Source organism: Trichosurus vulpecula, chromosome 6, assembly GCF_011100635.1.
Source record: "Trichosurus vulpecula isolate mTriVul1 chromosome 6, mTriVul1.pri, whole genome shotgun sequence".
Classification (NCBI taxonomy): Eukaryota; Metazoa; Chordata; class Mammalia; order Diprotodontia; family Phalangeridae; genus Trichosurus; species Trichosurus vulpecula.
In genome coordinates, this window is record NC_050578.1 from 215,601,358 (window position 1) to 215,623,511 (window position 22,154).

At 42.9% G+C, this 22,154-nt stretch overlaps 1 protein-coding gene across 1 annotated transcript in view; it reads right to left on the minus strand.

Moving 5' to 3' along the window:
- The window catches only part of ADAM33 (ADAM metallopeptidase domain 33), a 32,638-nt gene extending 23,866 nt beyond the window's left edge, over positions 1 to 8,772 (minus strand). Inside the window, exon 1 of the mRNA XM_036764642.1 lies at positions 8,618 to 8,772. Within this exon, the coding sequence (XP_036620537.1) occupies positions 8,618 to 8,744 (127 nt within the window). The 5' untranslated portion in view covers positions 8,745 to 8,772. The remainder of the gene's footprint in view (positions 1 to 8,617) is intronic.
- Positions 8,773 to 22,154: the final 13,382 nt, after the last annotated feature.

The window sequence follows — 22,154 nt, forward strand, 5'->3', positions numbered from 1 at the left end:
TCGTGTTCATTATTATCTAATGCAGGCTCAACACAATTGGAGCATGTGAAATGCATGGTAGATTAACATGAGCCCTGGTTTCCATTTCTACTTCTGCACATAACAAATGAGTTGTGTAACTGGTGCAAAGGATGGAGCACCAGACCTGGAGGCAGGAAGTTCAAATCTGGCCTCAGACACTTACTAGCTGTGTGACCCTGGGCAAGTCACCTAACCCTGTTTGCCTCAGTTTCCTCATCTGTAAAAGGAGCTGGAGAAGGAAATGACAAACCACTCCAGCATCTCTGCCAAGCAAACCCCAAATGGGGTCACCAAGAGTAGGAAAGGACTGAAACAACTCAATAACGTTGGGCAAGTCTCTTCTGTTCTCTTGGTCTCAATCTCTTCCTTTTTAAAATGAAGGAGTTGAATTTGACTAGTGAGAGCTTCTTTATCTGGGCTCACTTAGAGATCCATGGATAGATTTCAACCAGTCATTCAATAAACATTTATTAAGCATTTACTGTGCTAAGAGCCAGGGCTACAAAAGGAGGCAAAAGACAGTTCCTGCCCTCAAGGAGCTTATACCATGAACTTGAATGTGATTTTTATAATTGTAATAGTAGTAACAATATTTAATAATAATTTAAATTAATAATTAACTATTTATTTTCTTTATAATACTACACATTTTATTATATGCATTTAACATTATTCTGAAAGAGGGTCTATAGGCTTCACCATCCTGTCAGAGGGGTCCATGAAATACTAAACCATTAAGAACCTTTGGGTTAGAAGATTATTAAGGTTCCTCTCAGCTCTGACGTTCTGTATTCTATGATTTTATGTAGAGATGGACTTTTTTATGACACTTGCGTATTCAGATCGATGTTCTGATAAACAGGAACTAGCATTAAAATTCCCCAGGTGATACAAGCCTCAAGAAGCTCAGAGGCCTCACTACCCACTTCCCAATCACAACAGTCTCAGTTTTACACATACTTCCCTCCCCTGCCCTCCAAAGCACATTGGGGGGCAAGGAGGGCAGGGAGGTGTGGGTAAGAGATACCAGGAGGGTCTGAGCCCTTCTCCCAAATGACTTTCCACCTCCAATGTGCACATCTGGCAGGAAGAGTGTATCCCTCCCCTGAGACCCGAGGAGCTTTAAGTGAGCAGAGGAAAAAGGAAATACATACAGAGAACCCAAGAGAGTTGGGGAGACTCAGAGAGGAAGAAGCAGAAAAATTAAATAAAAATCCTAGAGGTCCATGGCAGGGTGACATCAGCTCAAACAATGAAATGACTAGCAAAATGAATGGGGGTGGGGGAAATGAGAACATGCATGGGACACCTAGGGCAACTCCAGTCACCGGAATCCCGTTCCCAGCCAGAAGAACTCAAACTTCCCTCCAAAAACCAAAACCCAGAGAGAAAGGCAGCCACTTCCCTGAAGCATTCCCCTCTGTCAGGAGGGGATTGAAGCCAAGCTCCAGAAAGCCTGGGGGAGGAGGAGGGGAGCGTCGGGGATGTGGGAACTGTCTAAAATCGACCCCCTGAGCAATGACTTCATTCTCTTCTCCTTGGGAAGTACAGGAGGGAGGGAGGGAGGGAGGGAAGCCAGGAGAGGAAGGGGCATCCCCAGATCATTCCCAGGCTCCACCAAGGCCCTTGGGGCTCTCAGTCCTAACCCCTGACCCTCTCTCCCTCCCCCATCCGGTTGGAGGGGAGGGTGAAAACGAAGCTCCAGGAATGGGGGAGGGGCTGACTATGGGTGAAGACCCTCAGGCCTGGACTTTCGCCACCAACCTCTTTACTTGTCTCTAGGCCTCCAGTCTTTCCCCTCCAATCCTGTCTGGACATGGCTGGAGTCATCTTCCTAACATACAAATATGATCCTCTCTCTCCTCTGCTCAAAACTCTGATAGAGTAAATAGAATTATATGTAGGATCTGTAATTTGTCCACACAAGGCTACACAAGAGAATAAGTGGCAGGGCTTAGATTTGAACCCAGGCCTCTGACTCCAAATCTAGCCCATATCACATGATACCCACACTGTCTCTGACTCACACACCTAAAGGCACCTTAGGGATCATTTGCTCCAATCCTGTCCTTTTACTGAGGAGGGACCTCAGTCCCAGAGAAGGGAAGGGAGTGACTTGCCCCAAATCACACAGGTAGGATCAGGAGGGGATCTATATGCAGCATAGTTTCCGTGACCCCATGCTGCCTCTAAGCCCCATTCTTCGCCTGGCTTTGCTATGGGATTAACGGGAGGAGAAGACTTGGTCCTTGACCTTGGGTAAAGCATAACAAGGCTGGGGAGAAAAGATGCCCCAAAGGGTATCAATGCAAAGGATTACCACTAAGCACATGGCCACAAGATTACATGGAAATCTGTCTCATCCAATTTCATTGCTTCAATTATCACCTTCATGCAAGAAATAAAAACGAACATTTATTATATACTGCTACATATAGAGCATCGTGCTAAGCACTGGACAGATTTAGGGTATGGCACTTACAAGATTGGGGAGTTGTAGAACAGTGGTATCCAACTCAAATAGAACTTGTGGTTGCTAAATCTCATGTAGGATTCCCACTTACTCATATTGACTTAGAAAACCACATATTACTATTATCTATGTTCTATTGCATTTTTATGTATTTTGTTAAATATTTCTCAATTACAGTTTAACCTAATTCCTTTGTATTTTGGAGTGATGCTGGCAGCGTATTTGACACATTTGTTGTAGATAGCTCCAAACTTCTATTTCTAGTGTCATGAGCTTTCTTACAAGCTCTAGTTCTCAATATCCAATTGGCTGTTAGATATCTCTAATTGAATGTCTGATAGACCCTTTAGACTCCAGAGATCCCAAACTGAACCCATCATCATCTCTCTTAGATCTGCCCTTCCCCCAACTTCTCTATTTTTGTTGAGAACACTAACCCCCTCTTAGTCACTCAGCATCAACCGTTCAAAGTCATAATTGACTCTTCCCTCCCCATCAGCCTTCACTTCTCCTCCCTCCCTCCCCACCCCCATTCCAATTAGGAACCAAGTCCTATCAATTCTACTTTTACAATATTTTTTGAATCTGCCTACTCTTCTCCATTCACACATCTTCCTCCCTAGTTAAGTCCACAACACCTCTTGCCTGGATGATTCTAATATTGTTCTAATTGGTTTCTTTGCCTCTCATGTCTACCATTTATCCTTCAAACATCTTTCAAAATGATCTCCCTAACATGTAGGTCTGACCAAAGTGGATTCTCAGCTTAAAAAAAAAGATAAAATACAAATATTTTAGCCTGGAATTCAAGGCTCTACACAATCTTACTCCAATCTAACTTTAAAAAAAATTTTTAAATAAGTCATAATGATGATTTTTGTTTTTGTTTTAACATTATGGTCATTTTTGTAAATACTGTCCCCCTCCCCTTCCCTTTTGAAACAAAGAAAAACATTTAAGCAAAGACAACCAATAGGGTAACCTCAACTGACAAACATCCCATCCTAGTGGTTTTCCTGAAAGAAAAGAGTTATATTTTATAATCTGTTCTCCAAGTGCATCATTGGTTTTTCAGTTACTGTCAGGCTTCCTTTTAGCAAATTTTTCATTTACATTGTCATATTTTATATAATATTCTTTTTGTCCTCTATACTTCCCTCTATATCAGCTCATACAAGGTTTCCATATTTCTCTGAATTCTTCTATTTGACATTTCTTAAAGCAAAAAAATATTTCTTTGAATTCCTATGGTAGACTTTTTTTCAGCCATGTCCCAGTCAATAGCCCCACACTTTGTTTCCAACCCTTTGCTTCCACAAAAGTATTGAGATGATTATTTGAATATAGATGGAAAATTTGCTTCTTTGACCTTGCTGGAGTATATGTCCAGTGGTGGGATGAAAGGGTATGAACACGTAGTCACTTTACATGTAGAATTCCAAATTATATCCAGAAAAGTTGGAACAATTCACAGTTCTATCAATTTTATACTAGTAGGCCAATCTTCCCACAGACCCCCTAGCATCAACTGTTCATGTTTTTTCCTTTAAATAACATTTAACAATTTTCATGGTGTGAAATGAAACCTCACAATTGTTTTAATTTGCATTAGTAATTTGGAGCATGTTTTATAAGATCATTCTAGTTTGCAATTCTTTTTGAAAACTGTTCCTATCTTTTGCTCCCTTAACTGTTGAGGAATGGCTCTTGGCCTGATAAATTTGTGTCAATTCCCTCTATGTTGTGAATATCAGACTTTTAGCAGTGACATTTCGTACAAAGATTTCTTCCCATTCAATCATGTCTCTTCTTAGTATATCTGCATTTATGTTGTTTTGAATCAGTCTTACTAGTCTTATTTCACCCTGCTCCTTTCAAACATTCCAACTTCTAACCAGTTAAAATCATTAGCTGTTCTGGATTTTGTCTTGCCCTCTCCCTCTTTTGTGTGTTCCAAGACTACTCCACAAGTCTAGAATAAACTCCTTCCCATCTCTACCTATTAACATTATTCCCGGCTCAAGGCTTCTATAAAGACTTCTCAAATTTCCCCTTCTCCTTCCCTGGCCCTTAGCTAAAAATTCCCCCTTCTAGAATGTTCCATAATACTCTGGGTATTCCTATATACTTACCACATTCTAATCTGTATGGTAATTATTGCTGTAGATACTTTATCTCTCACCTCTAACCTCATTAGACAGAAAGCTCCTGGGGGGCAAAGGTCATGCCTTAATTTGTCAAGAGTCTAGCAAAAGCCCTGCACATAGTAGATACTTAAGAAATGGTTGATGAATGAATGACTGAACAAATACAGAGAGAAACAGTGAGAGACAAAGTTGGAGTCAGATGCTAGAAGGTGCTCAGTGCCTGGTTAATAAAACGGGACTTTATTACCCTTACTCCAATCCTTCAAGGAATTCATGTGAATTCTCATAGGAGTCAGACATGATGAAAAAAGATCATAGGACTTAGAAATGGAAGAGATATTAGAGATCATCTAATCTAGCCCCACTACTTTGCTCACTTCGCTGATACAGATCACAACCCATTCATACCTTCTCAACTTGTGCTACAATTCTTATCCATTTCCTCTCATAAATCCTTCATAGGTTGTCTGCCCAACAAGCTAAAGGCTTTTCTCTAGATCTTTTAAAATTTTGTGGGTGCCACTGGAACACTTAGGCTCTCCATCTGTTATCGTTTACTCTTTCCACAAGATCAGTCTGTCTCCTTCTCCACTCAGTGGTATTCTGGGTGCAATGTTTTGCAATACTTCTTGCATAAAAGTCATCTTTGGCAACATGCTGCCACTTATTATGCCCACCAGGCAGGTGCCTTTCTCTGGCCTCTGAGTCACCTACAATTTTGATTCCTTAGAGACTATGATATTCCATGATTTACAGTCATATGGCATCACCAGGAGAATATTGCTGAAAAGGTGGACTGATGTTGCTGGGAGCAGCTTGGGGTCACTAAAAGCACTCAGTAGTTTCCCAAAATTGATTCATCCTGCCTTCCTATTCAATTTTGTGTCAATTTTATTGTTTATCTGAAATACCTATCCAAAATACATGTACTGATGGAATCAATTACTGTAGCCCATCCAACTTGCATGATATAATTTTGACAATAAGAATTCTTCATCCATTTGGTATTTCCTGTGTGGACTGTTAAATTAATCTCTTTTAAGTGGTCATGGATCTCAATGAGGAGGTTCTCTCTAGGATACTAGGATTTAGTATAATCTTCCCCAAATTATCTGCAAACCAGATCATCTGGAGGACTTCACCATCTATAGGAAATCCTTCCATTTGGACTTTGCTCAAGACATGACACTAACAAATGTCCTGCATCTATTTCCCTGTTTTATGTCTTGCCATGTGGCAAAGTGGATAGAAGGTTGAACTGAGAATCAGAGAGACCTGGGTTTGAATCCTGCCTTGGACAGTTACTGGCTATGTGGCCCATGTCAAACATCACCCAGTCTCAGTTTCTTCATCTGTAAAATGAGGATAATAGCAGCACCCACCTCAGAGGATTGTTGTGAGCATCAAATGATATTATATATATATATATATATATATATATATGACACTTTGCAAATCTTAAAGTGTTATGTATATATATTTATATATACATATATATATACATATATATATATATATAAAACTATCATTATTATTAACAATGGTAACCAGAGAGGCTTTGAACAAAGTATTCTCTGTTGCTTATATCGGAGAACCTTGTATGATTTTGACATACACAGAAGAGACATCTTGTTGGAAATTTGTTTTTCTTTAGTGCTTTATTCTCATCATTAATGACAGTGGAAAGATCACTGTACCCAATGAGCTTTGGGAGAAAAAGGAAATGGTATTCAAAAGCTGATGTTGTAAAGGGTGGCTAAATCTAACCAAACACACAGAAGAAATCCGTATGGGAGATAAGACCATTTTTTAAAAGCAGCCAGGTATTGATTTCAATGGAGGAGATTTCAAAAGAAAGGAGAAAATCACAGACAGTATTACTAATTACTCAAAGAAGGGGACCAAAAAGAAATCAGCAACTATGGACACACGACAACTTTTCCATTTCTATAAAATCCTTCTGAGAATGGTCCACGTCCAATCAAAATTATCACTGATGAAAATGTGAGAAGGGAACTGGGTGATATTTTAAAGATGATTTCTTAAAAATGGATCTCATTTTTTTAAAGTCATACCAAAAGGAAAAACAAAGTACTTGACTCACCAGAGCAAAACCAGACTTAATGTACAGACCCTAGCAACCAGGTTTTTGTTTCTATCACTTGGCTGAAACTGCTTTTTTTCAACTCACTCCTGAGCTACTAATTGACAAATGCAGTTGGCCTTCTTCAGTGCTAGTACTGTTTATCTTCTCCCAGCTTTAAACACTGCTAACCACCACTTCCTGCTAGATATTTTCTATTCCCTGGGCTTCAGAAACAGCACATTCTCCTGAATTTCCTGACTAACTGCTCCCCTAGCTCCTTGGCTGGCTGCTCATCCCTTTCTTTACCTTTACTATGGGTGTTTGTTGCTCCATAGTTTGCATTCTTCTCCACTGTCTAAAGACTCTCCCTGGACAATCTCATTCTGCTCCAGACCTTCAATGATCATTTCTCTGTATTTATTCCCACATCTGTTTTCTGAGCTCCAGATCCGCATATTTAACTCCACATGGGACATCTCTACCCAAATATAGTATGGTATATCCTAGTATAGTATAGCCTAGTATATCCCAAACTAAGCACATTATCTTCCTTCCCTAAAATCATTACCCCTTAAACCTCCTCTTCCTTCTGCTATCACACTATTTCTGTCTGGCATAATCATCATCTACCCAGTTTCCCAAGTTTTTAACTTTGGCGTTACCTTAGACTCTTTCTTCTCCTATCCAATCAATTACCAAGGTCCTGTTGAGTCCATTTCTACATCTCTCTCATCCCCCTTGCCCCCCAATTTCCCCTGCTACCCCAGGAGAGGGCTTCATTACCTTGTCCCTGGACCATTGTAATATCTTCCTAACAAGCCATCTTGCCTACAATCCATCTCCCAGAATATTCTTTCTTCTTTCTACATCTAGTCATGTCTTTCATTTACTATACTTTAACCTAAAGTGGGTCCTGGTAAAAATTAGTAATGACTGGCATTTATCTGGCATTTTACATACATTATCTCATTGGAGCCTGGAAACAACCCTGTAGGGTTGGATAGTACAGGAATTAGTCTCCATTTTACACATGAAGAAACTAATGTAAGGTTGAGTGATATGTCCATGATCAGGGTGGCATTTGAACTCAGTTCTTCCCGACTCCAAGTCTATAGCTATTGTCGCTACACCAGAAAGCCAAGCAAGTAAAGCTTGACTTTCATTGTTGGATGTTCAAGGATCTCCACAATCTGGTGGTACCCAACATTTGCCGCCTTATGGCATGTTTACTTTCTCTCCAAGTTTTCTGGGGCTAAGTCTCCTGTCTTATCTAACTTGTGTATCTGTAGGTATACATAAATCAATGTTTATTCTATTCTGCAGAATTGTTCTGAGTCCTAGGGCCCCTCCCAGCTCTATCTGGCTTAGCCTGCTGGGTGTTCGAAGGTCCTTTTCCAGCTCAGGCATTTCATGTTCTCTCTCTGAGGTCCTTTCCAGCTCCATTTTCTGAGTTAGCAGGAGAATCCTAGGCCCAGTCCCCAGAAGGGATAGATAGATTCTGCTTCCGACTAACCCATTTCAGAGATACATAGATCCTAAGTGTCTGAGATGGGAAATCTCAGCCAGAGTGACGGAGTCAGCCCCAGGGTCTAAGCCTCCGTCTGTCCCCGAGGCAGCGGTTGGGGATTCACTTTGGTCCTGGAGCGCCCCTCTTCCTCTGGCCAGCCCCACCGGGGTTCTTGCCTTTTTCCTTCCCTCCCACGCCCCCGCGCCGCCCCCCTCTGCCCCGCCGAATCCCCTTCCCTTACTTGGAACCCATTGGGGTCCCTCTCAAAGTGCAGACCTCCACTCAAGCCCCAGCCACTACTTACAGGACCAGGATGGTCTCCGGAACCCCTTTCTCCTCCCCAGCCCTTGCATCACCTATCTTCCCGCAAGACCACTCCTCACCTCTCGGCTCTCGGACCCTGGTCCCGGCCCCCAACGGAAGGAGGAGGAGAAGGAGTCGGAGTCCTGGGGGCCAGCGGGCTGTCCCAGGGCCCGGCGAGCCCAAGGCCCCGTCCGAGCCCCAGCCCATGCCTGTCCAACTCGAACTCCTCGGCCCCCGCCTCGGATGTCCCTACCCCCTTCGCTCCCCTCCAGCAGCCAGCCCCCGCCCCTTCCCCCTCTTCTCCACCTCCTTCCATTCCGCCCTCCCTCTCCAGGACTCCCGCCCCCTGCCCGCTAGCCCGCTTGCCCGCCGGGGCCCTTCCCCTTCTCCCTGCCCCTCCCTCCAACCCTCCCACCCCGCTCCTGCGGCAGCCTCGAACCCCCAGCTGGCCCGGGCCCCTCTCCCTGTCCCTCGCGCTTTCTCCGGCTCTCCCGCCCCGCTCCACCCAGTGTGGCCTTGATCCCTGTCTGAGGCGGGGCCCTGACCAACCCAACGGCCCTCTTTTTTCAATGAAGTGTTGTGGGAGGCGAAGGAGGTGGGGGGCGGGGGGGGGGGGAAGGAATTATTCGTTTTCTGATACGGCTAGAACCTAGAACTTAGGATATCAGGACTTAAAGCAGAACAAGTTCCATGCAAAAGGGTTTTTCAGAACACAGGAGTTCCCTGGAAGGGACCTAGAAAGAAACTTAGAACACATAAGGCCCTCCACGAAAGTCCTACTCCGACGCTTCCTATGTGGTGTGGGTCATAGATTTAGAGACGGAAGAGATCTTAGAGGCCATCTAGTCCACCCCCTCTCCCGTTTTATAGATGAGGAACTCGAGGCCAGGGGGATTTAAATGACTTGTCCAAGACCATACAGACAGGGATTGACCTCGGCAGGATCCGAATTCAGGTTCTCTGAATCCAGAGCCAGTGTCCTTTACCCTGCACTACACTGACTCTGGTGGTTGCCTTAGATGGTCCTACCACCCGTGGAAATATTTCAAAGGTTGCCCCAGTGACAGACTGTGCCAACCTCCATTCACTAAACTCCAGGGGCTTTCTGTTATCTCCTGGATCAAACATAAACTCCTCTGTATGGCATGTAAAGGGCAGCTAGGTATCAAAGTGGAGTCAGGAGGACCTGAGTTCAAATTTGGTTTCAGACACTTACAAGCTGTGTGACCCTGGGCAAGTCACTTAACACTATTTGCCTCCTTTTGCTCATCTATAAAATGAACTGGAGAAGGAAATGGTAAACCAGTCCAGTATCTTGGCCAAGAAAACCCCAAGTGGGGTCATGGAGCGTTGTAGGTGACTGAACAACAACATGGCATGTAACTTTTCACAAATGGGGTCCATCCTACTTTTCCTGGCCTAATACACATTACTCCCAATGTGGCCCAGCAAAACTGGCTTTTTTTTAGTTGGTCCTCATACAAGATGCTCCATCTCTCATCCCCATGCCTTTGAACTGGCTGTCCTCTGTGCCTAGAATGTGTCCCTTGTCACCTCCTCTTAGAAGCTCTGGCTTCTTTCAAGATTCAGCTCTAGAACAATGTTTTACTCTTCCTGGTTCCTCCCCTCCCTACTAGTTTCTTCCCCTCTACCAGTTACCTTGTATCTGTTTTCATAGTGTCTTGCACTTGTCCATGTTGCCTCCCCCATTGTTTCAACAATTTGGCTAGCAGCTGCTGTGAGGGTGTAAAGCCAACAACAACCAGGTCACAGAATGCTGCAACCCAGGTCCTTTTCATCTGCTTTATTAAGGAAAGCAACGTTAAGGGGTTAACAATCTTACTTTAATCCAGCATACAAATATCATTTACTTAGTTCAGGGGACAAAACCAGCACCCTGAATTACAGACCAAATACAATTCATAGTTATCAACATCTGAGTGTTCAGCCAGGGAGCTCATTATAATGGCTGGCCCAGAGTCATGCGCCACTCCTGCTGTGGCTCAGAGCTTTGAGAGAGAACACTAACCTCTGCACTTATATACCCTGGTCAGGACCTCACCCAGACTGGGTGTGGAGAAGTTCCCCACCCCCAATATCACATCAGATACAAATCAATGGCTCCCAGTTGTCTCAGTGCTGAGAAATACAAAAACATCCCACTTTATCTGCCCCATTCAAACAAAAGCCAGAATCATTAAAGGTCAACAGCAAAAAGTCCCACCTTAATTACTATTACACCCTTATAATGGGGGCTTCTTGAGGGCAGAAAGGATTCCATTTTGCCATCTCCAGAGTCTAGCATAGGGACTGGCATATAGTACATACTTAATAAATGCTTGTCAATTGATCTTGTATATCTGCTGTCTGAGGACCAGTGTGGGTACAGAGATGCATATAGCCAGTAGAATGGTACTTAGGCAAAGAATGATTTGGCCACGACAATCCATGAAACAAAGAGAAGCACAAAAATGCTTCCTTGTCCTTTGTAGTCCTCTTCCTCTTTTGCAGAATGACAGAAAAGCAGTTGTGGGAGGGGAGAGAGAGCTAAGAATTCTAGTTTTTAGACCATCTAGATGTATCAGTTTGACTGTTGATATTTCCAACTGTAAGATCTTTTTTAAGATTGCAGCAGTGATGAAAACACCACCTGTGTCCCTCCTTGAGGTCTGCGTTTTCTTGCCCAGAACTTCATGTTAAAAGGCCTTCTAACATCCTTTCACTGGCAATATTTGTCTCCGAATGAAACACCAGAACTAATCAAATAAGTTTCAGAGTCTTTCTGCCAGATCTGGGAACATTCCTCAGAAAGAAAAAAAAAACAGAGCTCTTTATGTCTATAACCCATGGCATAGAGCACCCTCCCCCCCCCCCCACACACAAACATACACACACAAGGCTCCAGGCTCACATAGACAAAAGACCCAAGAGGATCGTGTATACTCTTTGGCTAACTGCCCTCACCCAGAATTTACTCTGGGAAAGTTTCCAATTATAGCTCATGTCTAGGTTTCCATAGATGTGGGTCACAGGGTTCCCAGCTCCCATAAAAGCACTAATGGTAACATATACATATATACATACATAATACGTACATACATACATATATACACACACACATATAATCAGGTAGAGAACGGCCTTTATTTCACCACAAAAAGTACTAGACACAAAAAACTCAGAGAATACCATAAACAGATTTAGAAAGGACATCATGAAGTCTTCCAATTAGTTCCTCTCTGAAGGAACCACTGGAACCCCATTGAAACAACACTCTGACATTTGGGTGATTCCCTAGCTCTCCCACAGGATTCTACATAGTCCTCTTAAGATGTTCTGGTGGTTTGGATTTCCCCCAGGAAAGCAAATACACCTAAGAACTGTTAGATCAACAATCTTCTTTGCATCGGACCTGTACTGTCAGAGATGTCAAGATCCGAATTAATTGCTTCTGCCACGTTGTGGCTTTGTTTTCTCATTGTGGTAGCAGAGAGGACAATCCCCTCTTCCAGAAGCATAGTACTTAGGAACTCTCCACTTCTCTAGGAGCCCAAGGCCCTAATTTTCAGATTTTGCCTTCCTGGTGAGACAACCTTTAAGAACATCCCTTCCCAAGGAAACTCCCTTCCCTGGTAGGGTCAAAATCAGTATTATGATGACTAGGAAATTTGTTGTTGTTCAGTCATTTTTCAGTCATATCTGACTCTTTATGACCTCATTTGGGGTTTTCTTGGCAAAGATACTAGAGTAGTTTGCCATTTCCTTCTCCAGCTCATTTTACAGATGAGGAAACTGAGGCAAACAGGGTGAAGTGACTTGTCCAGGGTCACACAGCTGGTAAGTGTCTGGGAACAGATTCTAACTCAGAAAGAGGGGTCTTCCTGACTCCAGACCTGGCACTCTGTCCACCGTGCCAACTATCTGCCAAACTAGGAAATTTCCCCAACTTCTAACCAGAAAGGTAAGATATAGGCACATTGTCCAAGAGTTCCTCTCTCTTGGCAATTTGCATTTCAATGTAATTGTTTCCCTTTGTGGTCTTATGTTTTATTTTATGCATGAAGAATGGATCCAGCAGGTTCACTAGACCATCAAAAGGACCCATGACATTAAAAAAAAAAGTTAAGAGTCCTTGGACTAGAAAGAGATAAGGAGCTCCTGAGGAGCATGCCCACATGGCCCCAGCAGCTGGGTGTAAAACCACAAGCAAGAATTTAAAACCACAAACCTGTTTTTTTAATGTAACAGTTATTGTATGTTGATAAATGGAATTATTTTACTTCCTTCCAAGTAGCACACCCACCACTCTGCCACTCAAAGTAGTTTCTATTTTGTCCTCGAATGAATAGGGAGCTACTGAAGTTTTTTGAGCTGGGGAGGGATGTGGTTAGACCTATGCTTTGGTATCACCAATTTGGTGGCGATGTGGAGGATAGACTAGAGAGGAGAGACCAGAGAGATCAGAGGTAGGGAAACCAATCAGAAACATATTCTAGAAGTCCAACCACATAGGAAAATCAGCTTAGTGGGGAACTGACTTGTCCAGGATCATGTAACTAGCAACAGAGGCAGGTATCCGACCCAGGTCTTTCGATTCCAAATTTAATACTGTCTCAACTACATTATTCAATCTTTTACAAATGAAGAAACCGAGCCTTAGAAAGAGAAATCCAAGATAGGATTGGGGGAAGTCAAGAGGTTACTGTGCCAAATGCTTCATTAAGTTTTTTATAACAGAGATTACAAATGTTATCTACATCCCAAGGAACGTGGTTCAACAACTTCTTCTGTGCAGAGAGACTGCAGCTGTGCACTTGGGACTGGAAAGGCAGATCCAGGCACTTGAGCTTCTTTTCACCTCCCTGGGGAGACCCACAAGCTATGCCAGGAGTCTGGCCAGCAGAATTTCACAGAATCTCACCCAAAAGGAACCTCAGCAGACATCTAGTTCAACCTAGATGTGAAGAAGAATTCCCCCAACAACACACCTGACAACCTATCAACAGACCTACTAAGCACCTACTATGTGTCAGGCATCAAGATAAGCACTGGGGATACAAAAGAGACAAGAGTAGTCTCTGCCTCAAGGAACTTACAGTCTGATGGGGGAGACAACATGCAAACTACACACACACACACACACACACACACACACACACACACACACACACACACCCCAAGGTATGTGGCTTACCCAGGAAGGCAGTAGATGAGATGTGGGATGGCCAGCACTCATTCCCCTACTCTGTCCTGCCTATAAGAATTTAAATGGATTTGTGGAGCAGATGGTTGACAGTTGAATACTGGAGTTCAGCAGAGAGCAAGATGTAATATATAGGTTTGTGAGTCATCTGTGTAGAGATTATAATCTAACCCATATAAGCTGATTGTAGAGAGAGAAAAGATGGCCCAGGGCAGAGCTTTGAGGGATATCCACAGTAGGGGAAAGAAGATGATCGATGACTCAGAAAAGGAAACTGAGAAAGACTAGTCTAACAAGTTGGGGGAGAACCAAGAGATAATCATTTCAGAGAAGCTACAGGACAGAGTACACAAGAAGAAGGGAGCAGACAAGGGTGTCAAAGGCTGCCCAGAAGTCAAGAAGGATAAGGACCTGGAAAAGACCCTTGGATTGAGCAATTAAGAGAGCACTAGTAACCTTGGAAAGAGCAGTTTCATTGTGTTGGGGTCAGAAGCCATATTGCCAAAGGTTGGGAAGAGAGTGGGAGGTACAAGAACGAAGGCAGCAAGGGCTGACAACTCTTTCCAAGAATTTGTCTAAAAGAGAGGGATCGTCTGAGGGAATGACAGGGCTGAGTGGAGGATCTGGGGAGGCTGTGGAGACCAGGGTGTATTTGTAGGTAGCATAGGATGAGCTAGAGCTTAAGGAGAGATTATTAAATTGAAAAAGGAAGAGGGAGAGATGGAAGAAACAAGCCACTGGAAGCAACAAGGGGATAGGACCAAGAGCCACCCTTGTCTAGGGGAGGGCCACTTTTTCAGAGACAGAAGGAAATAGAGGATGTGACATGGAGTAAGGCAGAGGTGCAAAAGGCCTCTATTTTCTCAATAGAGTAGGAGATAAATCCCTCAGCTGAGGGGGTTTAAGAAGAGAAGGGAAAATCAGGAATAGTTATTGTGGAGTATACAGAGTAAAACCAGGAAAAAAGAAAAGAATTGTTCAATAGCCATAAGTGTCCAGTTGATATTAGATGACACATTTGTAGTGGACTCACTACTGCCTACCTCCCCGGACTGTTGTTAAGAAAGCATGTTGTGACCTTTGACCAGCTATAGAAATGGGACTGATTATTATTCCTAGCTCTGGCTCTCTAGACAAACCTGAACCTTCCCTCCTTTCTCTGAGCCTCAGTTTCCCTTTCTGAAGTAGTGAGGGAGGATTGGTGGTTCTTTGGGTGACAAAAAGAAGCCACTGGATGATGTGTGGAGATAGCTGTGAGTTCCCAGAACCCAGGTGCCCAGATTCCCAGTCTAAGACAGCTCACTTTGCTCCTGGCTACTGCTCCAAGTCAGCTCTAAACCCTCCTCTGCTACAGTCCTGTCAGAGTAGGACAAAGAAAGGTTAATGGGGGTGGAGTCCTTCTCACTTGATTGTGCCCCAGCCAAGCTCCCTAGCAGCTTCAGTCCTTGGTTGGGATTTTATTGGGGTGAGGCTGTGATAGGAAATGGGGGGGTCAGTGCAAGAAGGGCCAATGCCAGGAGGAAGGGGTTCAGGGAGGAAAGGGCAGTCTAGAGCCTAGAGGAAGTGACTTTCAAGTATAGCCAAGGGTGGGGATGCAGGGGCTCAGAGCTATTTCATTTCCAGCAAAACCAGATGTGCAGAGCAGGGCAGGGGATTCTTTGAGTTCCAGGATGGGAATAGTTGAGGAACAGAGTAGGATGAGGCTCCCAAAGTAGCAGAACAGGTGTGGGGGGATCGGGGGTAGCTCAGCTCTTCCATTGAATCTGTGTGCCCTCAGACAAGGCTCTTCTCTTTCTAGCCCACTTTCCTCCTATGTAAAATGAGGAATTCAGACAAAATGGTCTCCTCAAACTGGGACGATCGGTGATCTATGTTCTAAGAGGCCTCTGAATTCTGACATTCTAGGTTCTAAAATCTCCTCTTTTTCTAACATTCTGCATTCCTAAGGTTCCTTCTACCTCTGTTCTGTGATTCCCTTCACAAGGAATCTATGACTCTGAGTCCTTGTTTGGAGTCTACTGGACTAGCCAATATGGGCTTGTGCCCCCTACTGTCCACATTTTCTCACTGCCAAAGCCATCCAGTGGCTGCCCTCCAAACTGCCTCTGCCCTCCAGAAAAATTGATGTTGAGAAGAATCCAGCCAGGGAAGCATCTGAGACACAGGGAAGTGGACCCAGGAGATCTGGGCCTAGGGTTGGGACCCTTGCTTAGTAGAACTAGGTGCAATGGTGGTGACAAAGTGGGGGAGGGTATCGAGACTTTATTTTTTTTTTTGCGATGGTAACAATGTGCCATGTCTGGAACCTACCATTCAAGAGTAATAGTTCTGCAAATTCCCCTATCTTCTCATTCTCTGCCACAGATACTGATCCACAAGTTACAATTATCTTCAAGGTGGTTTGTTTGTTTCATTTTTGTTTTGCTTCTGCTAATCGTCAGCCAAGCAAGGTCAGCACCAAGGATCCCACAAGATGGTGCTTCTTAATGCATTTTGGCACACAATGAAACAAACTCTACCAACTCTTTTGTTTGCTCCTCCAAGACCTGTGAGCTATGCTTTCATTTAGCTGTACCTTTTTATGTCTTCTGGTTTAGTTCATAGCCAGAATGTTGATACTGACATGGTTCCATTCTCCAGGTTCTGTATCAATTCACTGGTTATTGGAATTCACAGAGAATCCAACTGCAGGACCAAACAACACATTTCTAGGTGTCCTATTACACACAGGACCCACCCAAATATTCCAAGTCTTTGAAAAAAAAAAACCAAACCAACCACAGGCATCCTAATTTTGCAGGAATCCACAGGAGGAAAACGACCGTTTCTGTTCTTTTTTTATTTTAGGCTGTGATGGAAGTCCATTTTCCAGTGTGTTCCATTTGAATGTCTTTGAGGTAACTTGTGCTTATTTGAAAACTTATATATTGGCATATGTTGTGTTACTGCACTGTTTTGTTCAAGATCATTCAACTACTTAGCCATTCATTGCAGCTTTTGTGAGTCAAATGGATTTTGCATCACTAAAATGCTGGTGTCCAGAAGCTGACCTAGACCATACTATTATAGCTCACAAATATTCTTTTTTTTCTTTTTTGCCTTTAAGCACACCTAGATTGCTTGCCTCATAGGTTGATCATTATAGCCTACATGTTTAATTCTGTCCTAGAAGTGCCAAGCAATCAATTCCAAATGTGTATCCCTTTGGGAAGCCTCATACATGTTTGAGGCTTACCTGATCCTAATTTCTTTCTTTTGGAACTCAGTCTGCCTATCCTATCAGATCTCCTGTTAGAAGTCCCTAGGCATCACAGTGAAATTTTGTCTGCCCTGCATCTTTTGAGAGATTCATGGCCTTTTTGTGTGTCTTGTGTGTGATGGGATACTCAGATATGCTTTGTCTAAACTTCCAGTTGGATTCTCTATGCGTTTCAAGGATCCTGAGGGAAATTTTGCATGGCCTATGCTATTGCTGGGACCTAGGAGAATTTCACAAATAAAAGCTGTTTTGTTTCTCACCTGAAAGGTTGGCAGGTAGCTTCTAGTGGACTTCCACCCACCCCACTCCCTATCCCTAATCCCCCTGGGGAGAGCCCCACCTGGTCTGAGAAGTTCTACAGGAACCAGGCTTTCCTTCTGAGATAGGAAGCTTGGTTTTCTTTTGAGGAATGTCTTTGCAAGCCCCAAGACTGACCCTTGATGAGTACTAAGCAAAAAAGTAATCTCTTACAAGCTTTTAAAAAAATTCTTTGTCTAGCTGTGTGATCCTGGGCAAGTCACTTACTCTCAATAGCCTCACAAAAAACCCCCAAAAACCAAAATTAAAATTCTTTGTTGAATCTGCATAACTGTATTTGAGGGCAATTGTAATTGCCTTCTGTAAGTTTGACATTGTATAAAATTTGTGCCACATGGACTTTTTTTGAGATTCTTTAGTAAAAAGCCCTGGGAAAGGTGTCTAAAAAGGACAATAAATGGGCCTCCCTGGGACTCCAGAGAATGATTCGGTACTAGGGATGTGGACAGGGAGTTCAAAAGCACCCCAGGCAAATTGCTGAGGATAGCAGGTTTTTAATGATCTGGGAATGGAGAAGTAAAACACCTGGGTGCCTGGTATTTCCATATGTGGAGGATGCCACAGAAATCGTGATCCTGCTTCATTGCTCTCCTCTCTCTGGGTGGTGTCTTTCTATCAGAGTCCTCTGTGAAACTCTTCCAGCAGTCCTAATTCCAATACTCCAGGAGGTGAAGGATGCTTGGTGACATCTCTATGGCAACACCTCCTCATATTTTCTTAGAGTCCTGTAAATGGAACCCTGGCTTTGTCTTTATTACATCCTATCTTGCATCATACTTATTTGTGTTGTGTCTGTCTTATCCCCATGCATCCCCCTTAGACTATAAGCCTCCTGAGTGGACCAACCAAGAGGTAGTGCAATATAGTAGAAAGAGCACTGAATTTGGTCTGAAGTCATGGCTCCTCAGTTTCTCCACCTGTAAAATAATTGGGTTGGAGTAGATAGCCTCTGAGGACTTTTCCAGCTCTAACTTCCATGAAGCTAGGCCATATTTTCATTGCTGAGTTCCCAGCACCACTTCACACAGTAGGCATGTAATTACTTTCTCGTTGTATCGAGTGAATGGCCATGAGGTGCTGTGGATTGCCTAGGAACCAGGAGTCTGGACCTCTCAAGTCCTGTCTCTGACACATACTGTCTGTGGGACTCCGAGCAAGTCATTTAATCTCTTAGTGCCTTAGGCAATTTTCTGAGACAATTAAGTGGCAGAGAATGTACTGATGCATTGGTGGAAATGGTAGATGGCTTCCTTAGCTAGGCATTCCCTATGCTAATGAAATTACAAATGCTGTCCCCATCCTGTTGACTATGCCATAAAGTATACAGATTGCTATTTACACTCACTCTGAGCCCTTAGGGCTTGCCACTGGACCCAGATGGCTCCAGAGGACAGAGTGAGGCTGGTGACTTGGTCCAGACTTCCCTCACTTAAATCCAACTCACCTGCAAGTCATGGCACCACCATCCTGATGTCATGATCTTCTTCAAGAACAAAGGACACACAACAACAGAGTATACAGATAGCACAAAAAAACCATTCGTATCTGCTGGGCTGTAAATGTGACCTGTCTGACACAAATGTGTGGGCTGCTAGCAGCATTTAACCTTTTTACCACTGAATTCAGATGACTATGGAGATAGAAGAGGAAGGAAACAGTAAGGCAAAGAGCGTACTCCTAACGAAAAAACAACTGAGAAAAAACATTAGAAACACAAAGAAACAGCACTTTTACCACCACACACACACACACACACACACACACACACACACACACACACACAATTAACAACAAACTTCACCAAGATGAGCTTCAAAACCAAGAAGAAAACCTCTAACAGCATTTACTGTTCAATTGTAAGTAACCCTTTATGACCCCATTTAGAATTTTCTTGGAGTGATTTACCATTTCCTTCTCTGGGTCATTTTACAGATGAGGAAACTGAGGCAAATAGGTTTAAGTAACTTGCCCAGGGTCGTGTAGCTAGATTTGAACTCAGGAAGATGAGTTTCCCTGCCTTTTGGAGGGGCACTCTGTGCACTGTGGCGCCACCTACCTCCCTGCTTAGGTACAACATAGCTGCCTTATGAATACCAGAAGTGAAGAATCTCTAACTCTATATTGTCTTGCTTGGTGACCTCATCAGCTACCATGGATCCAGTTATCATCTCCATGCAGGTGATTCTCAGCTCTATTTAGCCAGTCCCAATCTCTTCTCTGAGTTCCAGTCTCACTCACATCACCAACTATCTATTAGACATCTCCAACCAAATATAGGCACCTCAAAGAACTCTTTTTTTCTTTCCCTACAAACTTTCCCCTCTCCCAAATGACTGTTAAGGGCAGCACCATGCTCATGGGCACCCAGAATCTTAACCTTGATGTGATCCTCCACACTCATTCATGCTCACACTCACCCCACATATCCAAACTGTCACCCAGCCTTTTGTCTTGATCTTCACAATATCTTTTATATACATTCCCTTCTCTCCATTCATACAACTACCACCTTGGCACAGGCTCTAATCAGCTCCTGCCTGGATTATTGCCATAATCTCCTGGTTAGTCTCCCTGCCTTGAGTCTCGCCCTACTCCAGTCCATTCTCTATTCAGCTGCCAAAGCAATCTTCTCCAAGCCTAGGTATGACCATGTCACTCATAATCTCAATAAATACCAATGGCTCCCTATTGCCTCCAGAGTCACATATAAAATCATGTTTGGCTTTTAAAGCTTTTCAGAGGCTGGCTTCTTCCTAGATTTCCCATCTTCTTACTCTTCACCCCCTTCTACCTCTATGTTAGAGGGACACTGGCCTCCTGGCTGTCCTCACACATGACATCTCATTTGCATATTCCATGCTGATCCCATTCCTGGAATGTTCTCCCTCCTCACCTCCATCCTACTTGCTTCCCTGGCCTCCCCCCACCCTTTTAAAAGTTTTCCTGATGCATTTTGTTTTTATATTTCAAACACTTATAAATTATTCCTACTTTGTGAGATGTCTGACTTCATCTGAAAGTGCATCCAACTTCAAACATCTTTAGCATTCACCTAGAGGTAGCTAGGTGGTGCAGTGGATAGATCACTGGGCCTGGAGTAAGGATAGACCTGAGTTCAAATCTAGCCTTAGACACTTGCCAGCTGTGCGACCCTGGGCAAGTCATGACCTCTCTTTGCCTTAATACACTGGAGAAGGAAATGGCAAACCATTCCAGTATCTTTGCCAAGAAAACCTCAGAGGTGGTATGGTCCATGGGGACACGAAGAGTCAAACACAACTGAACAATGAAGCATCGGTCACCTCTCCATTTTTAAAATTATTTTCTCTTCTTCCCCATCCTACTGGGAAAAAAGAAAAGAAAAACAAATTTCCTGTAACAATTAGGCATAGTGAAACAAAACAAATTCCCTCAATGGCTGGGTGCAAATATATATGTATACGTACACACACATATGTACATATAATCTATATTTATATACACACCCACATACATACACATGTACATGCATATCTCATTTTGTACCCTCAATCCATCACCCCTTTGTAATGAATACCATGCTTCAATATCAGTCTTCTGGAATTATGAATGGTCATCGTATAAATCATAGTTCTTACAGCTTTACAGTATTGCTATCATCTAAATTGTTCTCCTGGTTCTGCTGATTTTATTCTTCATCAGTTGATAAAAGTCCTCAAAACTGTTCATTTACATAATATTGTATCATAATGTGAATTATTCTTCTGGTTCTGCTCACTTTACTGTGTATCAATTCATATAAGCTTTTCCATTTTTAAAAATAATCTATTTCCTTTTTTCTTACACCACAATAGTATTCTCTATCACCTTCCTATACTGTAACTTATTCAGCCATTCCTCAATTGATAAGAATCCCACAAATTTCCAATTTTTTTGCCACCACCAAAAAAGATGCTATGATTGTTTTTGTACAAATCGAACCTTTTGCTATGTCTTTGATCTCTTGGGGTATTGGCCTCCCAGTAACAGAGCTGGTCAGAAGCCTACACTGTTTGGTAACTTCTTGTGCACAATTCTAAATTGCTTTCCAGAATGGTTGTGTCCATTCATTGTGTTAGATTAGGTTGTGTTAGATCTACCTACAGGCAACAACTTTGCCACAGTGCTTCTAACATTTATTATTTTCTTTTTTGTCATCTTTGCCACTCTGATGGTACTTGAGGTGGAATCTCAAAATACTTTTCATTTGTATTTCTCTAATTAATTATAATTTGGGGCATTTTTATATGACTATAGATAGCCTGAGTTTTCTCCCTTGAAATCTGCCTATTCATATCCTTACGCCATTATAAATTAGCAAATGACTCTTTTTCTTATAAATTTGACTCATTTCCTTATGTTTCTGAAAAATGATACCTTTATCAGAGAAACTTCCTGCAAAGATTTTCCCAGTTGTTTTGCTTTTAATCTTGGCTTTATTAGATTTGTTTGTGCAAAAACTTCTTCATTTTCTGCAATCAAAACGACTTATTTTATCTTCTATGATTCTCTCTATTCCTTGTTTGGTCATGAACTTTTGTTTCTATTCAAAGATCTGATGGGCAATTTTTTCATGTTTCTCTAATTTGTTCATGATGTGATCTTTCATATCTAGGTCACATACCCATTAAGAGACTGTCTTTGAACAAAAGCTTTCTTCAAGAGTCCACCTAAATCTTGCCTTCTATAGGAGGCCTTTTCTGGTCTTCTTCTTCCCTGGCCCCATTGCCTTCCCTCTGAAAATCCCTTCCATCTACTCCATATCTTGCATGCACATGATTGTTTGCATGTTGTCTCCCTCCTCCCCTCCCCTATTACA